This window comes from Falco cherrug, chromosome 19, assembly GCF_023634085.1.
Source record: "Falco cherrug isolate bFalChe1 chromosome 19, bFalChe1.pri, whole genome shotgun sequence".
In the NCBI taxonomy this organism is placed as follows: domain Eukaryota; kingdom Metazoa; phylum Chordata; class Aves; order Falconiformes; family Falconidae; genus Falco; species Falco cherrug.
Genome location: NC_073715.1, coordinates 1,303,350 through 1,321,599, shown reverse-complemented (window position 1 = coordinate 1,321,599; position 18,250 = coordinate 1,303,350). Strand labels below are relative to the sequence as shown.

General features: G+C 64.5%; 2 protein-coding genes across 7 annotated transcripts; both read right to left on the bottom strand.

The window, feature by feature from the left end:
• Positions 1–825: 825 nt before the first annotated feature.
• Positions 826–9,856, bottom strand: INSRR (insulin receptor related receptor). The gene is given in 21 exon segments (XM_055696913.1): positions 826–1,253; positions 1,410–1,544; positions 1,622–1,751; positions 1,848–2,007; positions 2,121–2,231; positions 2,309–2,538; positions 3,027–3,076; positions 3,233–3,344; positions 4,062–4,224; positions 4,474–4,610; positions 4,757–4,945; positions 5,114–5,172; positions 5,288–5,477; positions 5,600–5,767; positions 5,845–6,083; positions 6,229–6,355; positions 6,425–6,639; positions 6,722–6,866; positions 7,019–7,161; positions 7,256–7,568; positions 8,994–9,856. Coding segments are annotated over 21 exon segments (3,822 nt in total). The 5' UTR covers positions 9,535–9,856; the 3' UTR covers positions 826–988.
• A 2,295-nt stretch (positions 9,857–12,151) lies between these two features.
• On the bottom strand, positions 12,152–18,024 carry LOC102045949 (death-associated protein kinase 2-like). Of its 6 annotated transcripts, XM_055696922.1 has the most exons (13): positions 17,641–18,017; positions 15,998–16,050; positions 15,399–15,502; positions 15,065–15,286; positions 14,850–14,988; positions 14,567–14,696; positions 14,328–14,376; positions 14,175–14,201; positions 13,887–14,039; positions 13,239–13,284; positions 13,061–13,150; positions 12,773–12,856; positions 12,152–12,493 (listed from the first exon to the last, which is right to left on the bottom strand). In XM_055696922.1, exons 2-13 carry the CDS (start codon positions 16,046–16,048, stop codon positions 12,413–12,415), a joined length of 1,176 nt encoding a protein of 391 aa, XP_055552897.1. In that variant the 5' UTR covers positions 16,049–16,050; positions 17,641–18,017; the 3' UTR covers positions 12,152–12,412. The 6 variants fall into 6 exon arrangements, 5 of the variants coding, with proteins under 5 accessions (XP_055552897.1, XP_055552895.1, XP_055552896.1 ...); XM_055696920.1 differs by having other exon boundaries at positions 13,901–14,014; positions 14,567–14,988; positions 17,641–18,024; XM_055696921.1 differs by having other exon boundaries at positions 13,901–14,039; positions 14,567–14,988; positions 17,641–18,022.
• Between the last annotated feature and the right edge of the window lie 226 nt (positions 18,025–18,250).

The following is an 18,250-nucleotide window of genomic DNA, read 5'->3' as shown; positions in this document are numbered from 1 at the left end:
GCTGTGGGTCCCCATCCCCACCCTGCTGCTGCCCGTCCCCAAACCCATCCCAAAGCACCACGGGGGGAAGGGGCTCACCCACGCGCCGAGTTCTGCACGTTCTCAGCCCGCATCCCACCCGTATTCCTCAGCTCCAGGCCCATCTCCCGCATCCATGGGGCTACAGTTGCCCGCCCCCTGTGGTGACACCCCCCCCATGAGACCCCACAGGCCACCCCTAGCAGCAGCCCCCACCCCGGCAGAGGTCATCACCCACCCACCCTGTCATCCCAAATTCCGCTGCTTTGACGTTTTTCCCCAGAAACGCCCCCGGTTCAGGATGTGCAGGAAGCAGATGGGGTTGGTGGGGGCGGGGGGGGGCGGGGGGGGGGGGGGCAGTGGAAAGCCCCATGTGCCACTGCACCCCATGACCCCCAAACCAGGCACTGCCATGGGCAAGCTTCATCCCCCCTTTTATTTGTGCTTATCCCACAGCCACAGATTAGACAGTGAAGCCGCTTCCACAAACCAGCATGGCCCTGACACTGGTCCCAGTGCTGAGGACTGGGGGGGAGGGGCAGCCTCAGGCATCTCCTGCTGCAAGGCTGCCCCGTGCCTCAGTTTCCCCACCTGTAAAAGTTGGGGGGGTCACACTACTGACCTGTTTGCCAGGCGGCCAGGGAGCGACAGCAGCTGGTGGGGGGACTCTGAATGCCAAACCCCACTCCCCACCCCCAGACTCCCATTTCACCCCCCCTCCAAAAAAAAAAAAATAAAAGGAAAGACCAGGGTGGTCTCCTCCCTCCCCCCAACTTGGGGCACCCCAAATTTATTCCCAGGGGAAACGCACCCCATGAAGCATCCTCCCTTTGCCTGCCACCCCTTTCCCAAGACACCCGCTCCTCGGCCAGGCCCTTGGAAGTAATAAATAACGGGGGGGGGGGGCAGCTGAAGGAGGGCGAGGGGGTGCAGAGTCCGGCGTGGATCCCAGGACACCCCAGGGTCAGGATCAGGCCGTCCCATTGGGGAGCCGGCCAGGGCTGCTGTCCTTGTGGGTGGGCAGGGGAGAGGCGGGGGGCTCGTCCTCCCCAGGGGTCTGATCCGTCTCGGATTCAGAGGGTTCGCCCGAGCCGCGCCGGCGGTTCTCGGAGCTGTAGAAGAAGGAGAGGGTGCGGAAGGCGGGTGCCATGTGGTCCTTGATGCTCTCCAGGAGCTGGACGAAGGAGGGACGCAGGCGCGGGTTCTGCTGCCAGCACAGGCACATCAGCTCGTGGCTGTGGGAAAGAAGGTGCCCGCTGGGTTTGGGGGGGTCCTGGTACCCCACGGCCACCCCAACCGCTGCAGAGACCAGAGTGACAGGCTCAGCATCCAGTTTAGTCCCCCAGCAGGGTGGGGGGCTGAGGCGGGGCAGGTCTCCCCTTCCCACTCACAGTTTGTCGGGGCAGTTTTCCGGCCGCTCCAGGACGCCGTTGTCCATGACGAAGCGCAGGACCTGCTCGTTGGACATGCCCTGGTAGGGCTGCTCGGCCAGCGTGGCGATCTCCCACAGCACCACCCCGAAGGACCTGCCAGCACGCCGCCGCTCAGCCAGGGGGTAGCAGCCCCCCCAATCCCCCCAGGCTCCCCACACCCCACCACCTACCAGACGTCGGACTGGGTGTTGAAGATGCCATCTTTGAGGGCTTCAGGGGACATCCAGCGGACGGGGAGCAGCCCCTTGCCCCCTTTCCGATAATAATCTGTCTCGTAGATATCGCGGGTCATGCCGAAATCTGGTGGCGGAGGAAGAGGAGGAGGAGGAGGAAGGTGTGAGCAGCAGGAGAGGCAGGGCTGGCAGCAAGCCCACCCGCCGCTGCCCACCCACCCACCTCCAATCTTGACAGTGAAGTCCTCGGACACCATGCAGTTGCGGGCCGCCAGGTCCCGATGGACGAACTTGTTGGCGTTGAGGTACGCCATGCCATCGGCGATCTCCCCCGCCATCTGGATCATGTCCCTGAGCGACGGCGGTGGCAGCCCGGGGTTGTTCTGCACCGTGCACAGAGAATTGGGGCTGGGGGGGACACACATCGGGAACCCCCAGGCATGGGGGGGTTGCCCCTTCAGCAGTGGAGCACTGCAGCACCCGGCCAGCCCCTCACCTCGGCGTCAGGTCGGAGCGAGCGCAGGTAGCTCTTCAGGTCCCCACGCGTCATCAGCTCCATGATGACCAAGGCTGGCTGGCCCTGGGACACGACGCCGAGCAGACGGACCTGGGGGGACAGAGAGGGGTGGCATGTCACTGGCCAGGCCACCATGTCCCCTCCCTCCCCCTCGGCCGCCCACCTACCACGTGGTGGCACTTGAAGGCTTTCATGACAGAGGCCTCGTTGAGAAACTCAATGCGCTCTCGCATGGTGGCCAACTCGTTGACCGTCTTCAGGGCCACCTTGGTCTCCTCACCCTCAGCAGTCAGCCCCAGCGCCAGCCCCTCGTACACCATCCCGAAGGAGCCCTGCCCCAGCTCCCGGATCACCGTGATCTTCTCCCGTGACACCTCCCACTCATCAGGCATGTACACTGCAGGGCGAGGGGGAACCACCCCATCACTGGCACCACCCCCATCACTGTTGCCATTCCCATCCCATCTCCATCCCCATCCCATCTCCATCCCACCTCCATCCCCATCCCACCTCCATCCCCATCCCATCTCCATCCCATTTCCATCCCCAACTCCATCTCCATCCCCATCACCATCCTCATCCCATCTCCACCCCCATCTCCATCCCATCCCATCACCATCTCCATCCCCTCACCATCTCCATCCCATCTCCATCCCCATCTCCATCCCCATCTCCATCCCCATCTCCATCTCCATCTCCATCTCCATCCCCATCTCCATCCCCATCTCCATCTCCATCCCATCCCATCACCATCTCCATCCCATCACCATCCCCACGCCCAATGCCACCCTGTCCCCATTCCCATTCTCATTCCCACCAGCACAGCCTCAGCAAGGGAAGGGGGCAGCAGACCCCACGGGGACACCCCTGCCCGTCCCTACGTACTGTCTGAGGCACTGAAGTACTCGGGGTTGACGGAGGCGTAGAGCGTCCCGCTGGGGTACCCATCGTTGCTCCTGCCAGGGGTGGGAGTCACTCAGAGGATGGGGGGGGCGAGGGCACGTTGCCACCTCCCCACAACCCTTCCCCAGCCCTGGCTCGGCTGGATCTGGCCCCAGCCCAGCCCTGGGGGGGCAGGGGGGGCAGGTAGCTACCTCTTCTTGTTGTAGAAGAAGACGAAGACGGCAAGGCAGGAGATGAGCACCATGAGGACCACGGGCGTGACGGTAAGCAGGACGTAGAAGCTGCCAGACTCCTCCTCAGCTGCCGAAAGCAGGCAGCCGTGGGCCGGGACCCAGGAACTCATCCCACCCCACACATCACAAGGACATTTGTCCCACCACCACCACCACTGGGCCAGAATGGGGGAGCCCCCAGCTTCCCAGACCAGCAGCACCCACTGATCTCTGGGTGTCAACATCCCAGAGCATCCCCCAGTCTCCCAGATCTCCCAATCTGACAGCATCCTCTGACCCTCCAGTGTCCTGGTCCAGCAGTATCCTGCAATCCCCCAGTTCCTCAGTTCAGGAGCATACCCCATCTTCAGCATCCCAGTCCACCAGCACCCACTGATCCCCAGCATCCCAGAGTCCAGGAGCATCCCCTGACCCCAAATGTCCCATCCCCTGATCCCCAGCATCCCATCTCCTGATCCCCAGCATCCCAGTCCACCAGCACTCCCTGATCCCCAGCATCCCAGAGTCCAGGGGCATCCCCTGATCTCCATCATTGTGGTCCAGAAGCATCCCTTGATCCCCAGCATCGAGCGTCCATGAGCATCCCCTGATCCCCAGTGTCCCATCCCCTGATGCCCATCATTCCAGTCCGGCAGCACCCCCTGACCCCCAGCATCCCCCAATTCTCCAGTGCCCTGGTCCAGCAGCACCCCCTGACCCCCAGCCCCCTGGTCCCACAGCCCCCCTCCCTGCCTGCCCCACAGGTGGGGACCCCGCTGGCATCCCCCCTGCCCCCAGTGGGTACCTGGCCCCAGGATGTAAAACTTGACGAGCCCCGTCCACGAGCCGTTGCCAGCCAGTGAGGTGGCCCGGACCTTGGCTGAGTAATTTCCTGGCTGGAGCAGAGCCAGGTGGACCCCCCCGTACTTGGAGTAACGGTGACGGGAGACACAGACCACGGTGGTGACCTCCTGAAGGGGATAATGTGGGGAGGGGGTGGTGGAGAAGTGGGTTTCATTCCTCCCCCAGCCATGCACAAGGCTCAGGGGAGGGAGATGATGGAATGGGTTGGGTTGGGATGGGTTGGGATGGGATGGGATGGGATGGGATGGGATGGGATGGGATGGGATGGGATGAGGTGGGATGGGGTGGGATGGGATGGGATGGGGTGGGATGGGGTGGGATGGGCAAAGGGAGCTGTGGGGAGGGGTCCTCACTTCACTCTCGCGGCTGTACTTGATCTCATACTTGAGGATGAGCCCATTGGGGTTCTTGGGCTCTTCCCAACGCAGCAGGACACTGTTCTTGCCAGCCGGCTCCCATGTGACGTTGCCAGGAATGTTATCAGCTTGCACTGGAGAGGGACACAGAGGGGGTCAGCTCCCGTGGGCATCCCCCAAACCCCACTGCCAGCCCCTCCATCTCAAAGGCAGCAGGACCCCAGAGCATCCCACCATCGCCGAGGCAGCATTTGGGAGTGGGGAAGCTGCTGGGACGTACGCTCAGGCATGGTCCTGGCAAAGACGAAGGTGGCAGCGCTGCAGCCCACGGTGTGCGCGGCGTGGTTGCAGGCATGGATGTCGATGCGGTACTCGGTGAAGTGCCGCAGCCGCGACAGCACCGCTCGGTCACGCACCACCTTGTCCTCGAAGATCTGGAAGTCGGGTTTGGGCTCGCCCCCGGCGCGGCTTGGGGCTGGCGGCTCTGCCGAGGAGGCGTTGGCCGGGGATGTGATGGCCACCACATCCCTGCGCCGCTTCGGGGTCCTGCAGGAGATGGGGACGGGAGGCGGTGGGGAGCCTGGACACCTAGGTTGTCCCCCAAATTGGAGCAGGGGACAGGAGACCCCCCAGGCTGGTGTGGTCCCCGCTCACCTCTGTGGGTTCTTGTTGATGGATGTCACCTTCCAGGGGGGTCTGAGACAGCAAGAAAATGGTTAAAGAAGCAGCCACCGGGACCCCCCACCAGGGGCAGACCCATGAACCCAGGCTGGGGGACTCCACCGACATGGGACACCCCCCCAGACAGCACCTGGGGATGATGATGGAGTTGTGAAGGAAGTTCTCAAACTTCTTCTGGAAGGACTCAGCTTCCCCCTCCATGCGGAGCTGCCCATCGGCGGGGCGGCAGGGACAGCACCGCTCCTCCGTGTCCTGCTCCACCTCGGGACTGTCCCCATCTCCAAAGCGGGTGTCCGCACTGCTGGTGGGCAACTTCAGCCCTGCGGGCAGAGACGGGCAGGGATGGCAGCGCTCCCGGCACAGTGGGAGCATCCTCATCCCACCGGTGTCCTCAGCCGCTGCATCCCACCTGCCCCTGCCTGCCTGCCCTGCCTGCCCTCACCTTTGTGGCAGTAGTCATTGACGTAGAGCTCCATGTCCTCGGCCAGCTGCTGCCACAGCACCAGGTAGTAGGTGATGTTGCCGTTGCGTTGTGTGGGCGGCTTCCAGCGCACCACGATGTGGGAGGAGGAGTTGGACATGGAGATGACATCCCGGGGAACCGTCGGGGCTGGGCGGACACAGGGGTGTCAGTCTATCTGTGGGGGGCCACCATGGGTCTCCCCAGCCCCCTCCCCAGCCCCTTACCCGCTGGCATGGTGCGGATGTAGACCACCTCGCTCTGTGCCCCGTAGTTACGTCCTTCCTCGGCAGTGGTGAGGGTGATGGCACGGACGAAGATGGCGTATTGGGTCCAGGGGCGGAGGTTGAGCAGCGTCACCCCCGGCTCCTGCTCGCTGCTGAGCGGCAGCTCCACGTCCAGCACATTCCAGCTCTGCGCCCCACAGGCATCCTGCCCCACATACTCTGACACATTCTGGAAGGGTCTGCCCCACATCTGGCATCAGGGAGGGTCCTGGGACCCCCCCACAACCCCACCCTGGGGGGTCCAGCAGCTCACCAGGGCACACCATGGGTTGGGTTTCCCAAGCCCTCCGTGTCGGGGACATGTGGGGGACAGGGACCACTTACGACTCCTTGTAGTAGACGATGAAGCTGAGGAGATCACGGTACTCGGGGGGCCGGTACCGCTCCCACTTCAGGAAGATGCGATCGGACTCGGTGACGTTGGAGATGAAGCGCAGGGTCTGGGTCTTGCCTGCGGAGAGGAGACAGGGTTCGGGCAGGGGGTCACGGCGTTGCTGGGGGTCCCCGTCCCCATACTCACAGGACGCCCGGTCCCCGTTGGTGCGGGGGTTGATCTCTGCCTTGTTCTGCCGCCCCTTGGTGCCCGTCACCTCCTCCATGCGGTAGATCTCGGCCAGGCACAGCTTGGGGTTGAAAGCGAAGTACATCTTGCCCACGGGGATGGAGAGGACGTGGTGGCTCCAATCCCAGAGCTGCTGCAGGTTCTGGTTATCCAGGACGTACAGGGTGTAATTCCTAGAGGAGGACATGGATGGAGGCAGCGGGCATGGGCACCCCCAAGCCATGTGTCACCCCCAAACCCACGCCCCAGCCTCACCCGTCCACCATGGAGTCACCGCGGATCAGCTTGAGGTTCTTGAAGAAGGACAAGGAGACAAGGGCAAAGGAGTGCTTGATCTTCAGGAAGCCCGTGATGGTCTCGATAAGCCCCAGGCTGCTCTGCAGCTCCGAGGCCAGGTTATCTGGGGATAACCCACAGGCGTGAGCTTGGGGAGGAGGGCATCCCCCCATTCATTCACCCTGCCAGGGAAAAGACCCCCCTCCTTCACCCCGAGCCCCCTGCCGCAGCTCTGCCACCCGCGCCAGGTTGTGGGGGGCCACATCCAGCACTCACAGCCCCGACGGATGTTCACAATGAGGTTGCCCTCGACGAGGGTGCAGCCCCCCAGCTCCTGCGCTGCCCGCGTCGAGTCAATGGTTTTGGTGCCCACCTTGCACTCCTTGGGGCACAGCCCCTCACACTTGTGGCAGAAGATGCTGCGGGCAGGATGATGGATGGAGACAGGAGGTGAGCCAGGCGCCACACCACCACCGTGTCCATGCCAGGGGGCACCGGGGACACCCCACACACCTGCTCTCATTCCTGATGTAGCCCGAGGGACACTCGGAGAGGCACTGCTGCTGGTGGATGACGAACTTGGACGCATCACGGGGGTTGTCAGAGACCTTGCGGAGGCTGGCACAGTACTCGGCGGTGACGCAGCGCCAGCCCTCGTACTCATAGGTGCGGGGCGGGCAGGAGGGCAGGCAGTGCCCGTTGAAGTGGAAGTGGCGGCAGGCAACGCAGGCTCGGTTGTCGCGGGGTCGCCCGCAGCCCCCCAAGCACTCGGCGTGGCAGCACTCGCCTACCGCCGTGCATGCCGAGCCCACGCCACATGGGCACACTGCGAGGAGAGAGTTGGCACCGTGGGTGAGAAGAAGCCTCTGGGGGCAGATCACCTAGACCTGGGGCAGCGCGGCGGGGCAGGAGAGCCGGGGTTTGCACAGGGGTGGGAGGGAAGAGGTGGGAAGGGCTGGGGGGGCTGCTGGCACCCTCCAGCTCTGGGGGACAAGGGGAGAAGGGCAGAGGGATGGAGGGAAGGAAGGAGGGAGGGAGGGAGGGAGTGATCCAGAAATGAAGCAATGGAAGGATGCAGAGATGGAGGGAGGGATGCAGGGATATAGGGAGGAGGGGATGCAGAGGTGAAGCAATGGAAGGATGCAGGGATGGAAGGATGGAGTGATGCAGGGATGGAAGGATGGAGGGATGCAGGGAGGGAGGGATGCAGGGATGAAGCAATGGAAGGATGCAGGGATGGAGGGAGGGATGCAAGAAGGGATGCAGGGATGCAAAGGTGGATGGAGCAATGCAGGGATGGGTGAAAGGATGGGTGGAGGGATGGATGCAGGGATGAAGTGATGGAGGGAGGGATGCAAGAATGGATGCAGGGATGCAGGGAGGGATGCAAGAAGGGATGCAGGGATGCAAAGGTGGATGGAGCAATGCAGGGATGGGTGAAAGGATAGGTGGAGGGATGGATGCAGGGATGAAGTGATGGAGGGAGGGATGCAAGAATGGATGCAGGGATGGATGGAAAGATGGGTGGAGGGATGGATGCAGGGATGAAGTGATGGAGGGAGGGATGCAAGAATGGATGCAGGGGTGGATGGAGCGATGCAGGGGTGGATGGAAGGATGGGTGGAAGGATGGACGCAGGGTTGAAGTGAGGGAGGGATGCAGGGATGGAAAGAGGGATGCAGGGATGGAGTGAGGGATGCACAGTGCAGTGAAGGGATGGGGGGATGCAGGGACAGATGGAGGGATGGCCGAGTGGCGAGGGGACAGAGGGCCAGGTGCTGAGGGCTGGCTGAAGGCTGCAGGGGCAGACGGTGGGACAGACGGACGGACGGGGTGAGGCTCAGCCCACACCGAGCCACAGGTGCCCAGTGCCGGGGCAGCAGCCGAGGTTGCAGCCCCGATAAGGATCTGTGTTTATAGTACAGATTTCATTACCAGCTCTCCTGTTTACAGCAAACGAGCCCGGGAGGGGCCCGTATTTACCTCGCCGCTGGGGAAACACGGAGCCGGGAGCTGGCCTCTCCTCCGGAGGATGATACAGCATGGGTCCGGTTACCCCCGCCACGCTACCACCACGCCACGCTCCGGCACCAGGGGAGCGATGACCACGTGCCGGGGCCTGCCACCCCCTTGCAGCTCCACCACCCCTCCCCAGCATCCTCCCAGTTTTCCTTACAGCCGCCACGGTGCAAACCGGCACCATCCCGGCCAAGCAGCCGGCATGGCTGCGCCCTGTGCCACCAGCACCCACCTTTCTGGCAGTAGCTGGATGTCCAGCAGCGATAATCCAGCTGCCCATTGACGCTGGTCTGCGCACACGGCTTCTCCACGTCGAGGATGCCCGGGCAGACGTCGGCGCACTCTTCGGCCAACTTATTGCCGACGATGTAGGTGTTGTCCACGGCGTCGGGCAGCAGCAGCCCCCAGTCAATGGTGGAGAGGTGGCAAAGCTCCTGGTTGCGTTCGATGCGGACCGAGCCGCGCAGGATGTGACCCAGGCTGTGCAGCCCCACGTCCCGCAGATGTGGCATCTCAAAGATGACCAAGGCATAGCTGAAGAAGAGGTTGGTGCCACGGATGACGGAGAGGTTGGGGAAGAGATCCCGCAGGCTCTCCAGCCCATAGACACGGAAGAGGAGCAGGTACTCGGTGATCATGAGCAGGCGAGGGAAGCTGAGCCCCCGAAAGTCCTCGGCGCCCGTGGTGAACATGAGCAGGATCTGCAGGTTGCCCTCGATGATGGAGCAGTTCTCCAGCTTCTGGAGCTGGGAGACGTCGTTGCGGATGTCCATGCTGCCGCAGACTGGGGTGACAAGAGAGGGGACCCAGTGGGTTGCAGGGATGGGGCAGCTGCCCCTCACCGCCCCCCCCCAGGGATCCCCCGCTGTGGCCAGCGCTGGGGCTGCCGTGATGCTCGGGGGGGTTTAATATCCTGGCTTGGGCTGTCAGACGAGGCTGCAGTCGGTGTGGGCAGCCGGGGAGATGTGAGCAGCTCTGACAGGCAGCCGGCGCGCTCCGGCTCTCTGGGGCACGCTGTGTCCATCAGCGTGGCAAGAGGTGATGCTAACAAGGGCTGGCTGCCCAGGCTGCCGTCTCGCCCCATATCAGCCCCAGGACCATGGCCCAGTCCTGCTGCCCACCCCAGGGGGTGGGGGTTGGGGGTACAAAAGGCTTTCCCCCCTCCCTGAGCCGTGGGGCAGCTCACAGCATCTTAGTCCCCGCAGACGTGTGGTCCAGCAGCTCCCGCGAGGTCATTCCCATTAACTCCCCGGCACGGTGCCCAGGCGGCTAATGGTGCCCAGGTGGCTACCAGGGCTCCGTGGGCACCCCCATGGCACAGCCCCGGCAGTGGGATCGCTATCCCGGGGCTTTTCCACCCCCAACCTGGCAGGGAGCATCAGGGGCAGTTCAGGGCCGAGCATCTCCCGCATCCCAGTGCCGGCAGGACGTGGGAGCCAGGATGTGCCAGCAGCTTCCCGCTGGCAGCATCCCCAGCCTGAAACCTGACCCTGAGTTATGGTGGAAAGAAGCTGTCGAGATCCCAACGAGGGATTTACTGTAAACACCAGGAATAAACACGGCCGGCTTGGCGTGTACCCTAAACACCAGGCACCACCGGCACCGCGGCGCGGCCACCCACTGGTCCCGGTGGGAGTTGGGGTGCATGGGGCACCCCTGGGCTGTTGGCAGCCAGCGGCTCGTGGCCGTATGGCTACAAACACGTGCCCGGCGGTGGTTTTCCCCTCTCAGTGTCGTTGACCGCAGGCACCATGGCTCTGCGGTGGCGGCGCACGGGGGGCAGATGTGCCGCTCACCCCCAGCCCCACACTGGGGCTCAGCCCTTCGCTGGGGGCTGGTGCCAGCCTTGTCCCCCCTGGGGAGAACGTGGGGGTCCCCTCCATACTCCCATGGGACAGAGAGGGTGGCGGTGGGTGCAGCACCAGCGCCGGGGGTTATAGCCCCCGCTGCCACCGCCACCCTCCCTGACCTTGGCAAAGTCACCATGCAAGGGGGCAGGGGTCCCCCGTGTGCCTGGGGGGATGGGGAGGGGTCAGGGGTCCCAGGTGGGAGCAGACACAGTGAGGCGCATCCCTCAGGCAGCTCCCAGCACAGCCCCAGCACTGGGATGCTTCACTCCCCCTCCTCCATCACCCCCATCCCCCCCCAGCACAGCCCCTCCTCGGGGAAACTGAGGCACAGGGGGAGGGGAAGGCGGGACAGAGCAGCAGACCCTGACCCCAGCCCCCCTGGTGCCCCCCCCCGGTGCCTGCCAGCTGCGGTGGGAGCCCAGGTGTCCCTCCCCATGGCCATCAGAGCCACGACACACAGCCACCCCCTCCCCACCATGCTGTCCCCCCCACCCCCAGCCATTTTCCATCCCAGCAGCAGCACTGGGAGCAGCGGTGCCAGCCCCGGCTCCCACCCAGCTACAATTTTCCATCATCCCAGCTCCCGGCAGGGATGAGTGATCGATGCCCCCAGCTCCGGCCGAGCCCCCCACCATGCTCCTCTCTCCCCATCCCAGCAGCTGGGGGGGGGTCCCACGCTCTGCCTCTCCTTCCCCGGACAGGGGGTCCACAGCATATGGGGAGGGGGAAACTGAGGCAGGGAGCACCAAAAGAGCTTTGCCTCGGGGTCCAGCTCATGCACAGGCATCACCAAGCAGCCCCCTCCCACGAATTGCCCCCCTCCCATGAAAAGCTGCCCCCCAGCTCTCAACCACCCCCTTCCAGGCACTTACTTTCAGAGGGAGCCCACACAGGGGGCAGCGGCAGGGAACCGAGGAGCAGCAGCATCACCCCCAGCCGCAGGGCACCCAGCACTCTCGTCCCCATCCCCGAGTGGGACCCCCGGGGTCCCGTCCCAGCCCGGGCTCTGCTGCACCGTGTCCGGGGGGCAGCACCCACCGGCACCCAGGACACGCCGGGACAGGGGTGGCCCCCACGGCCCTCACCCGGACTCTGCGGCCCCTTCACTTTTGTTTTCGGCTGCCGCACGCCAAATATTTAGCCTGACAACTGTCAGGGCCAGGGCCAGGGCTTGTTTGGGAAATAGAGAGGGGGAAAACAGGGCGGCCCCCCCGCGCCAGAGTGGGCTGGGGAGGAAGGGCTGCCTCCTGCCTCAGTTTCCCCACTTGGAGGAGGAGGAGGAGCCAGGGTGCTCCGGGGTGGGGATGCCAGGAAAGCAGCCAGGCACCAGTGGGGAACCGCCTCCCCCCCCAGAATGTCACAGCGGGGTCGGCTTGAGGGTCCCCCTCTGTCACAGGGTGGATCCGGGGTGCCAGAACCCCATGTCCCCCAGGGTCCCCATGTCCCCCAGGGTCCCCACGTCCCCCAGGGTCCCCACGCCCCAGCAGCTCTGCGGCGAGGAGGAGGAGCGGGAGGAAGCTCCTGACGTAGGAGAGGAGGATGGATGAGAGGGAGACGTTTATTTCTCGCACAAGGGGCGAGCATGGGCGAGGGTCCCAGCTGTGAGGCAGCCCCTTCCCCACTGTAGCAGAAACCTGGGGAGCAGGAGGAGGGGGGCTGCAGCCCCAGTCACCGTCCAGCATCATGGAACTGGGAGCACTGGGGCCAGACAGTGTTCCTGCCCCCTGGGATGGGGGAGATAGGGGGATCCCCAGGGCTCTTCTTGTTGGGGGGGGGGGGTCCTGTCTCCTTTTGGGGGGGCTCAGGAGCAGCTGCTTCTCCGTCGGCGCAGCAGCGTGACAGGGTGGCTGTCCTTCTCCTCCTGGTCACTCTCGCAGCAGCGCTGGGGGCACAGGGGGGCTGGAGGGCAGGGGCAAGACCCCCACCCGAGCAGATAACCCCCCTAGGGGAGAGGAATCCTCCCGCCCAGGAGTCAGGACCCCCCCATGGGAGAGGAACCCCCCCAAGGTGAGAGGATTTCCCTGGAGGAAAGGGCACCCCAGGTGGGCACACACAGCCCCCCACCTCCATTTGAGGGGCCTGGACCCCCAAATGCCTTCTCCCCTACCCCAGTCCGGGGGGGGGCGGGGGGGGGGGGGTCAGGGGGGTCCTGGCCGCTCACCAGCTCCTCATCCTCCTTCCTCAGGCCGCAGAGCAGCCGCGTGCGGCACAGCCGGTTGCAGGCAGACACCATGTTGTAGGAGAGCTGGGGGGCAGGAGGGTGGGGGTCCAAGGAGGGGTCGCTCCCCTCCTCTGCCCCCCCCACCCCAGTGCTACATCCCCCCACCCCCCCAGACACCGAGCTACAGCCAGCCCTGGGAGGGAGCACACCACCAGGGACCCCATGGGTGGTGGGACCCCACTGCTGGGTGCCCCCCATCCCCCACCCCAGGATCGGGACCCCCTTCACCTTCCACTTCCTCCGAGCGTTGAACTTGCGGAAGTTTTTCATGTTGATGGAGGAACGGCTCCGGTTCACCGCCTGCTTCCTGCTGAGGGGCTGTGGGGGGCGAGGGCACTGCGGTGTCACCAGGCCCCCACCCCGCTCCAGGGGGGCTGGCACCCACCTCCCCACCAGGCCCTCTCACCTTGATCCAGGGGTGGACCAGGCACTCGGTGGCCGTCATGCGGTGCCTGCAGCACAGAGGGATGTGGTGGCCGGGGGCGGTGGGGGTCCCTGCCCTGCACATCCACTGCAGGGTTGGGGAGGGAGAAGGACAAAAAAGAGAAAGGAGAAGGGGAAGGGGATGGTGGGGGTGGGGAAGGAGATGGGGAAAGGAGAAGGAGAAGGAGGAGAAGGAGGAGAAGGAGGAGAAGGAGGAGAAGGAGGAGAAGGAGGAGAAGGAGGAGAAGGAGGAGAAGGAGGAGAAGGAGGAGAAGGAGGAGAAGGAGGAGAAGGAGGAGAAGGAGAAGGAGAAGGAGAAGGAGAAGGAGAAGGAGAAGGAAATGATGGAGTGAAGAATAAGATGAAGGGAATAGAGGAAGGAGCAGGAGAAAGAAGGAGAAAGGAGAAAGGAGAAAGAAGGAGAAGGAGAAGGAGTTGGAGAAGGAGTTGGAGAAGGAGAAAGAAGGAGATGGGGATGGGGCCAATGGAGGTGGAGAAGGGGATGGAGAAGGGGATGAAGAAAGAAGGGGATGGAGAAAAGGATGGAGAAGAGAAAGGAGTGGGGAAGGGGATGGGGAAGGGGACGGAGAAGGGGACGGAGAAGGGGACGGAGAAGGGGAGGGGGGCTCACTCTGGCTCCTTCACCAGCAGCTGCCGGATGAAGTCCTTGGCCATCTCGGAGGTCTGGCTGAAGCAGCGCTCCTCGAACTCGTAGGCACCAGCCACGACGTTGGAGAGGGTCTCAGCGTCTGTCTCACCCTGGAAGGGGGACAAGCCGCTGAGCCTGTGGGAACATGACAGAGCCACTGAGTGCCAGGACAGCACCAGCTCTGCTACCCCAGCGCCTGGGCTCAGCCACGGCACGGTGTCCCCGTGCCTCAGTTTCCCACGGCCACAGCGAGCATCATCCCGTACTCACAGGATGTAGGTGATGACCCCGATGCTCCTGAAAGGCAGAGGTGGGCGTCAGGCGCTGCCCTCCCCAGCACCCCCCCTCATGCCCTATGGCACCCAGGGGGGTCCCTAGCCACCCCTGGCTCAGCCCGTCACCCCTGGGGTCCCCACTCCTCACCACATGTCGGTCGCGGAGCTCAGCGGTTCGTAGTTGATCACTTCAGGAGCTAGGGGTGAACGCAGAGCAGGGGGGGACATTAGAGGGGACAGCACCATCCCGGTCATGTCCCTCCCTGCCTGCCTGGGGGGTCCCTTCCCCACCCCGGGGGTCCCTTTGCCACATCCCTGCAGAGCACGCCCGCTGCACCCCGCAGAGGGCTGCTTGGGGACCCCCCTGGGGACCTGCCAGCCCCCTACCGATGTACTGCGGGGTCCCGCAGAGGCTCTTGAAGGTGACACCGTCTTCCAGGCGCTGGGCCAGCCCGAAGTCGATGATCTTGATCTGGGGCTTGGGGTCGTCCTTCTCCTGCAGCATGATGTTCTCGGGCTGTGGGGACACGGCGGGGTGCTGGGGGGTGCTGGGCTCTGCCGGTGGGCACAGCAGCATCCCGGGAAGGCAGGGAGTGGGAGATGCCCGGAGCAGGGGGGATGCAGCCCCTGGATCCCCCAAGGAGAAAAAATGGGGGGTCCCCACAGGCACCTTGAGGTCAAAGTGGGCAATGCGGTGGCTGTGCAGGTACTCCACCCCGCGCAGGATCTGTCCCAGGAACTCGATGGCTTCCTCCTCCGACAGCATCTCCTTCTCCGCGATGAAGTCAAAGAGCTCCCCGCCACGGATCCTGCGTGGGGCGAGGACGGGGTGAGCTCTAACACACACAAAAAAGGGGGTGCCCCCACCCCTGGACCCCCACTCACAGCTCCAGGATGAGCACCACCTCAGCTCTGCTGGCGAAGAGGTCGTGGAGCCGCATGATGTTGGGGTGGTCGAGCTGGCGGAGGATGGTGACCTCCCGCTCCACCTGCGCCCGCTCCAGCCCCCGGCGGCTGCCCCGGCATCGCTGTGTCTTCACAAATTTGGCGGCGTAGAAGGTGCCGGTGCTGCGCTCCTGGCATCGCTTCACCACGCCGAAGTGCCCGCTGCAGCGATGCGCCGGGCTGGGGCATGGCCAGGCTGCCCCCCACACACACCAAGGGGGACAAGCCAGGTGCCCACCTGCCTTTGAGGCCCCCCTACCTGCACCCCACTCACCTGCCCAGCTTCTCCAGCAGCTCGTACAGGTCCTCCACGCTGCCCGGGCTCAGGGTGGCCACCAGCCCCTCGCTCCCCACAGCCCCCGCGGGGCCGGCTGTATCCTATGGGATGCGCCAGGATCTGACTTGGCCACCTGCCCGGGGTACGGTGACATGCCCCATGTAGGGACCCCCATCCCACAGAGAGCACCGCAACCCCCCCAGCATGCACTAGAGGGGATTCTCTGGTGTCTAATACCATGGCTGAGCTCAGGCTCTGGCCGGCTCTCCCAGTTTGTGCTAAATTTTCCGGCACGTGGAAACGTGGAGAACTTCACCCCTTGATCCAAGCGGGCAGGAGAGGCTCAGGGGGCTTGGAAATTAGGCGGGGGCAGGCAGGGAGGGGGGTCACACCAGCCCCACTGTGTGCTGGGGGGGGATTAGGGGTGCAAAATGGGGAGAAAAACTTAACGTTGCCGGTTTGATTTTTTTTAAAAAGGGGCTCAAAAGTGGATAAAAGCACCACCGTGAGCTCATCATCCACGAGAGTCCCGTCTGGCTGTCCCCGCAGCCCCCCGGCAGGGGACCCCACGCACGCAGCCCCCAACCTCAGCTCACCTGGGTGCTTTCAGGGGCAGCCAGGACCCCAGCCCAGCCGCCCTCAGCCATCGCTGCAAAGACAAGAAGGTGAGGGGGAGAGGGGCTTTAGGGGGGACAGCGGGGCCACACGGAGGCCTCCAATGGGCCAGTACCCTGCCTGCACCCTGTGGTCCTGGCAGAGACCCCCCCCAACTCATTACACTGATGAGAAGGACCCAGTAAGGAGGGGCCCAGCTCTGGTCTCCGGTAGCTCCAAGCCACAAACCAGCCTCTTTCAGCTGCCAGCTCACGCAGCAGCAGGCAAACACCAGAGCCCGACCCCCCGTGCCTCAGTTTCGCCAGTTGTAAGATGGGACTAAGTGATGTTCCAGTGGTTGGGACTGAGCAGGGGTGCAAGGAAGGGGGGGGGGGGGGGGGGGGCAGGCTCCAAGCCCCAACCTTGGGGCCACCTCAATGTCCCCAGTGCTTTGTCCCCAGGAGTAGGAGGCTTCCCAGGCTGCAGGGTTCAAGGCCAGTGGGAAAAGGGCAAGGACAGGGATAGTGGCCAGAGGTGGGGTCCTTCCCACAGGAAAAAACAGCTCGATAAGGGAGCACGAGACCCCGAGACGCCGACCCCCTCCCAGCTGCCTGGCTCTGCTTTATCTCAGCAAAAAGGATGGCAGGGCCAGATCCTGCAGCAGGGCTGCAGCAGCCAGATGCCGGTCCCCAGCCTGTGCTCAGCGCGCCGGGATTTACCCCCTCAAAGCCAGGGTGCACCCGCTGCCAGGGGCTTGCTCCCCCCACTGCGGGGGGGATCCGAGCCCCCTGGGGTAGGTCCCTGGGGACCACATTGCACCAGTCGCACGCAGCCTGTCCCAGTCCCCACAGGGTTCTGCTGCACCGGTGTTCGCCCCAACAGGTGCCAGGACCCCTCTTGTCCCCCCATGGTGGCCCTAAGAGACAGTCCCCAAGCCCACTCCCCCCCCTTACTCCCCCCTGCTGCCAGCCCAGCTGTGCCCCCTTACCCCCCCAAGCCCCCGTGCCCAGTCTCCTCTCCCTCGCTCCCCAGCCAGCCAGGACAGGGGACAGCTGCTGCCCATGGTGACAATCCTGTGGCACCCCCAGGCTCGGGGGGGGGCACCCAGCCAGGCACCACTCGCCCCCAGCACGGCTCAGAGCCAGCTGGTCCCCAGGCTGGTATGTGCATGGGGGCGGCTGCGGCTGAAGCTGAGCCACCATCCCTGGCGTGTGACACGTCCACGGGGTCCAACACGCCACCCAGGGTCACAGCGTGTCCGTTTATTCCCTGGGGGGATGGACACAAGCAGCCCATCCCCCCCCACCCCACCCACCCCCCGTCCCTTGCCGCTGAGCCCCCTCGCAGCGTGTCGCCAAGCTGCTTTCGCAGGGAGGGAAACTGAGGCACGGGTGGCCCCATGCCACCGGGACCACGGTTGAGCTCACAGCTGCAGGGGGTGGGCTCGGGGGGGCTGCGGAGGGCAGGGACACCACGCTGAGCCAACACCCCAGCCCCAGCCAGCTGGAAAATGGGCTCCTGGGGAAACACCCCCGCAGGCGGCAGTGACATCCCACCACCAAAAAGCACCACAGGACCCCAAAGCTCCCTGCCCCCCCTGCACCCAGACAGCCCCCAACCCCCCGGGGGAGCAGGGACCCCTTACCTCCGTGCCAGGCTCCGCGTTCCCGGTGCCACGACGCGCAGCTCCAGCCTTCCTCCAGCAAACCCCGGCCGTGCCAGGCTTTTCCTTGAAGTCCCGGCGTTTCCCGGGAAGCCGCTGTGGCTCAGAGGAAGAAAAGCTCTTTGCGTTCCTCCTCCCGAGGACTCTTGAGAAATCCCCCTACGCTGTCCCCACAGCTGCGGAGAGGAGCTGGAAAAAGCCTTTTAGGGACAATTCCCAAGTATTTCCAGCGCTTCGGTTCCTTGAGGAGTGGCTGGGACTCAGTGGGATGAGCTGCTGGTGGCCGATGTCCCCTTGGGTGATGCCCCCCCTGGCCGATGTCCCATGACCGCTGGGTGCCCGTAAACGTGAGAATTGCAAACAGGAAACCTGGCTGACGGATAAAAATATTGTGCGGCCGCCGGAGGGGAAGCGAAGCGGTGGGTGTGAAGGTGGCGGGGAGGGACGGGGTTCTTAAGGTGGAGAGAGTCGGTGCTGGCACCGCACCACGTGCCGCGGGATGCTGGAGGGCACCGGGCACCATCCCCACCCCAGGGGTTTGCAAAGCCACCGCTCAGCGCACCCCATCCCTGTCCCGGTGGGATGGATAAAC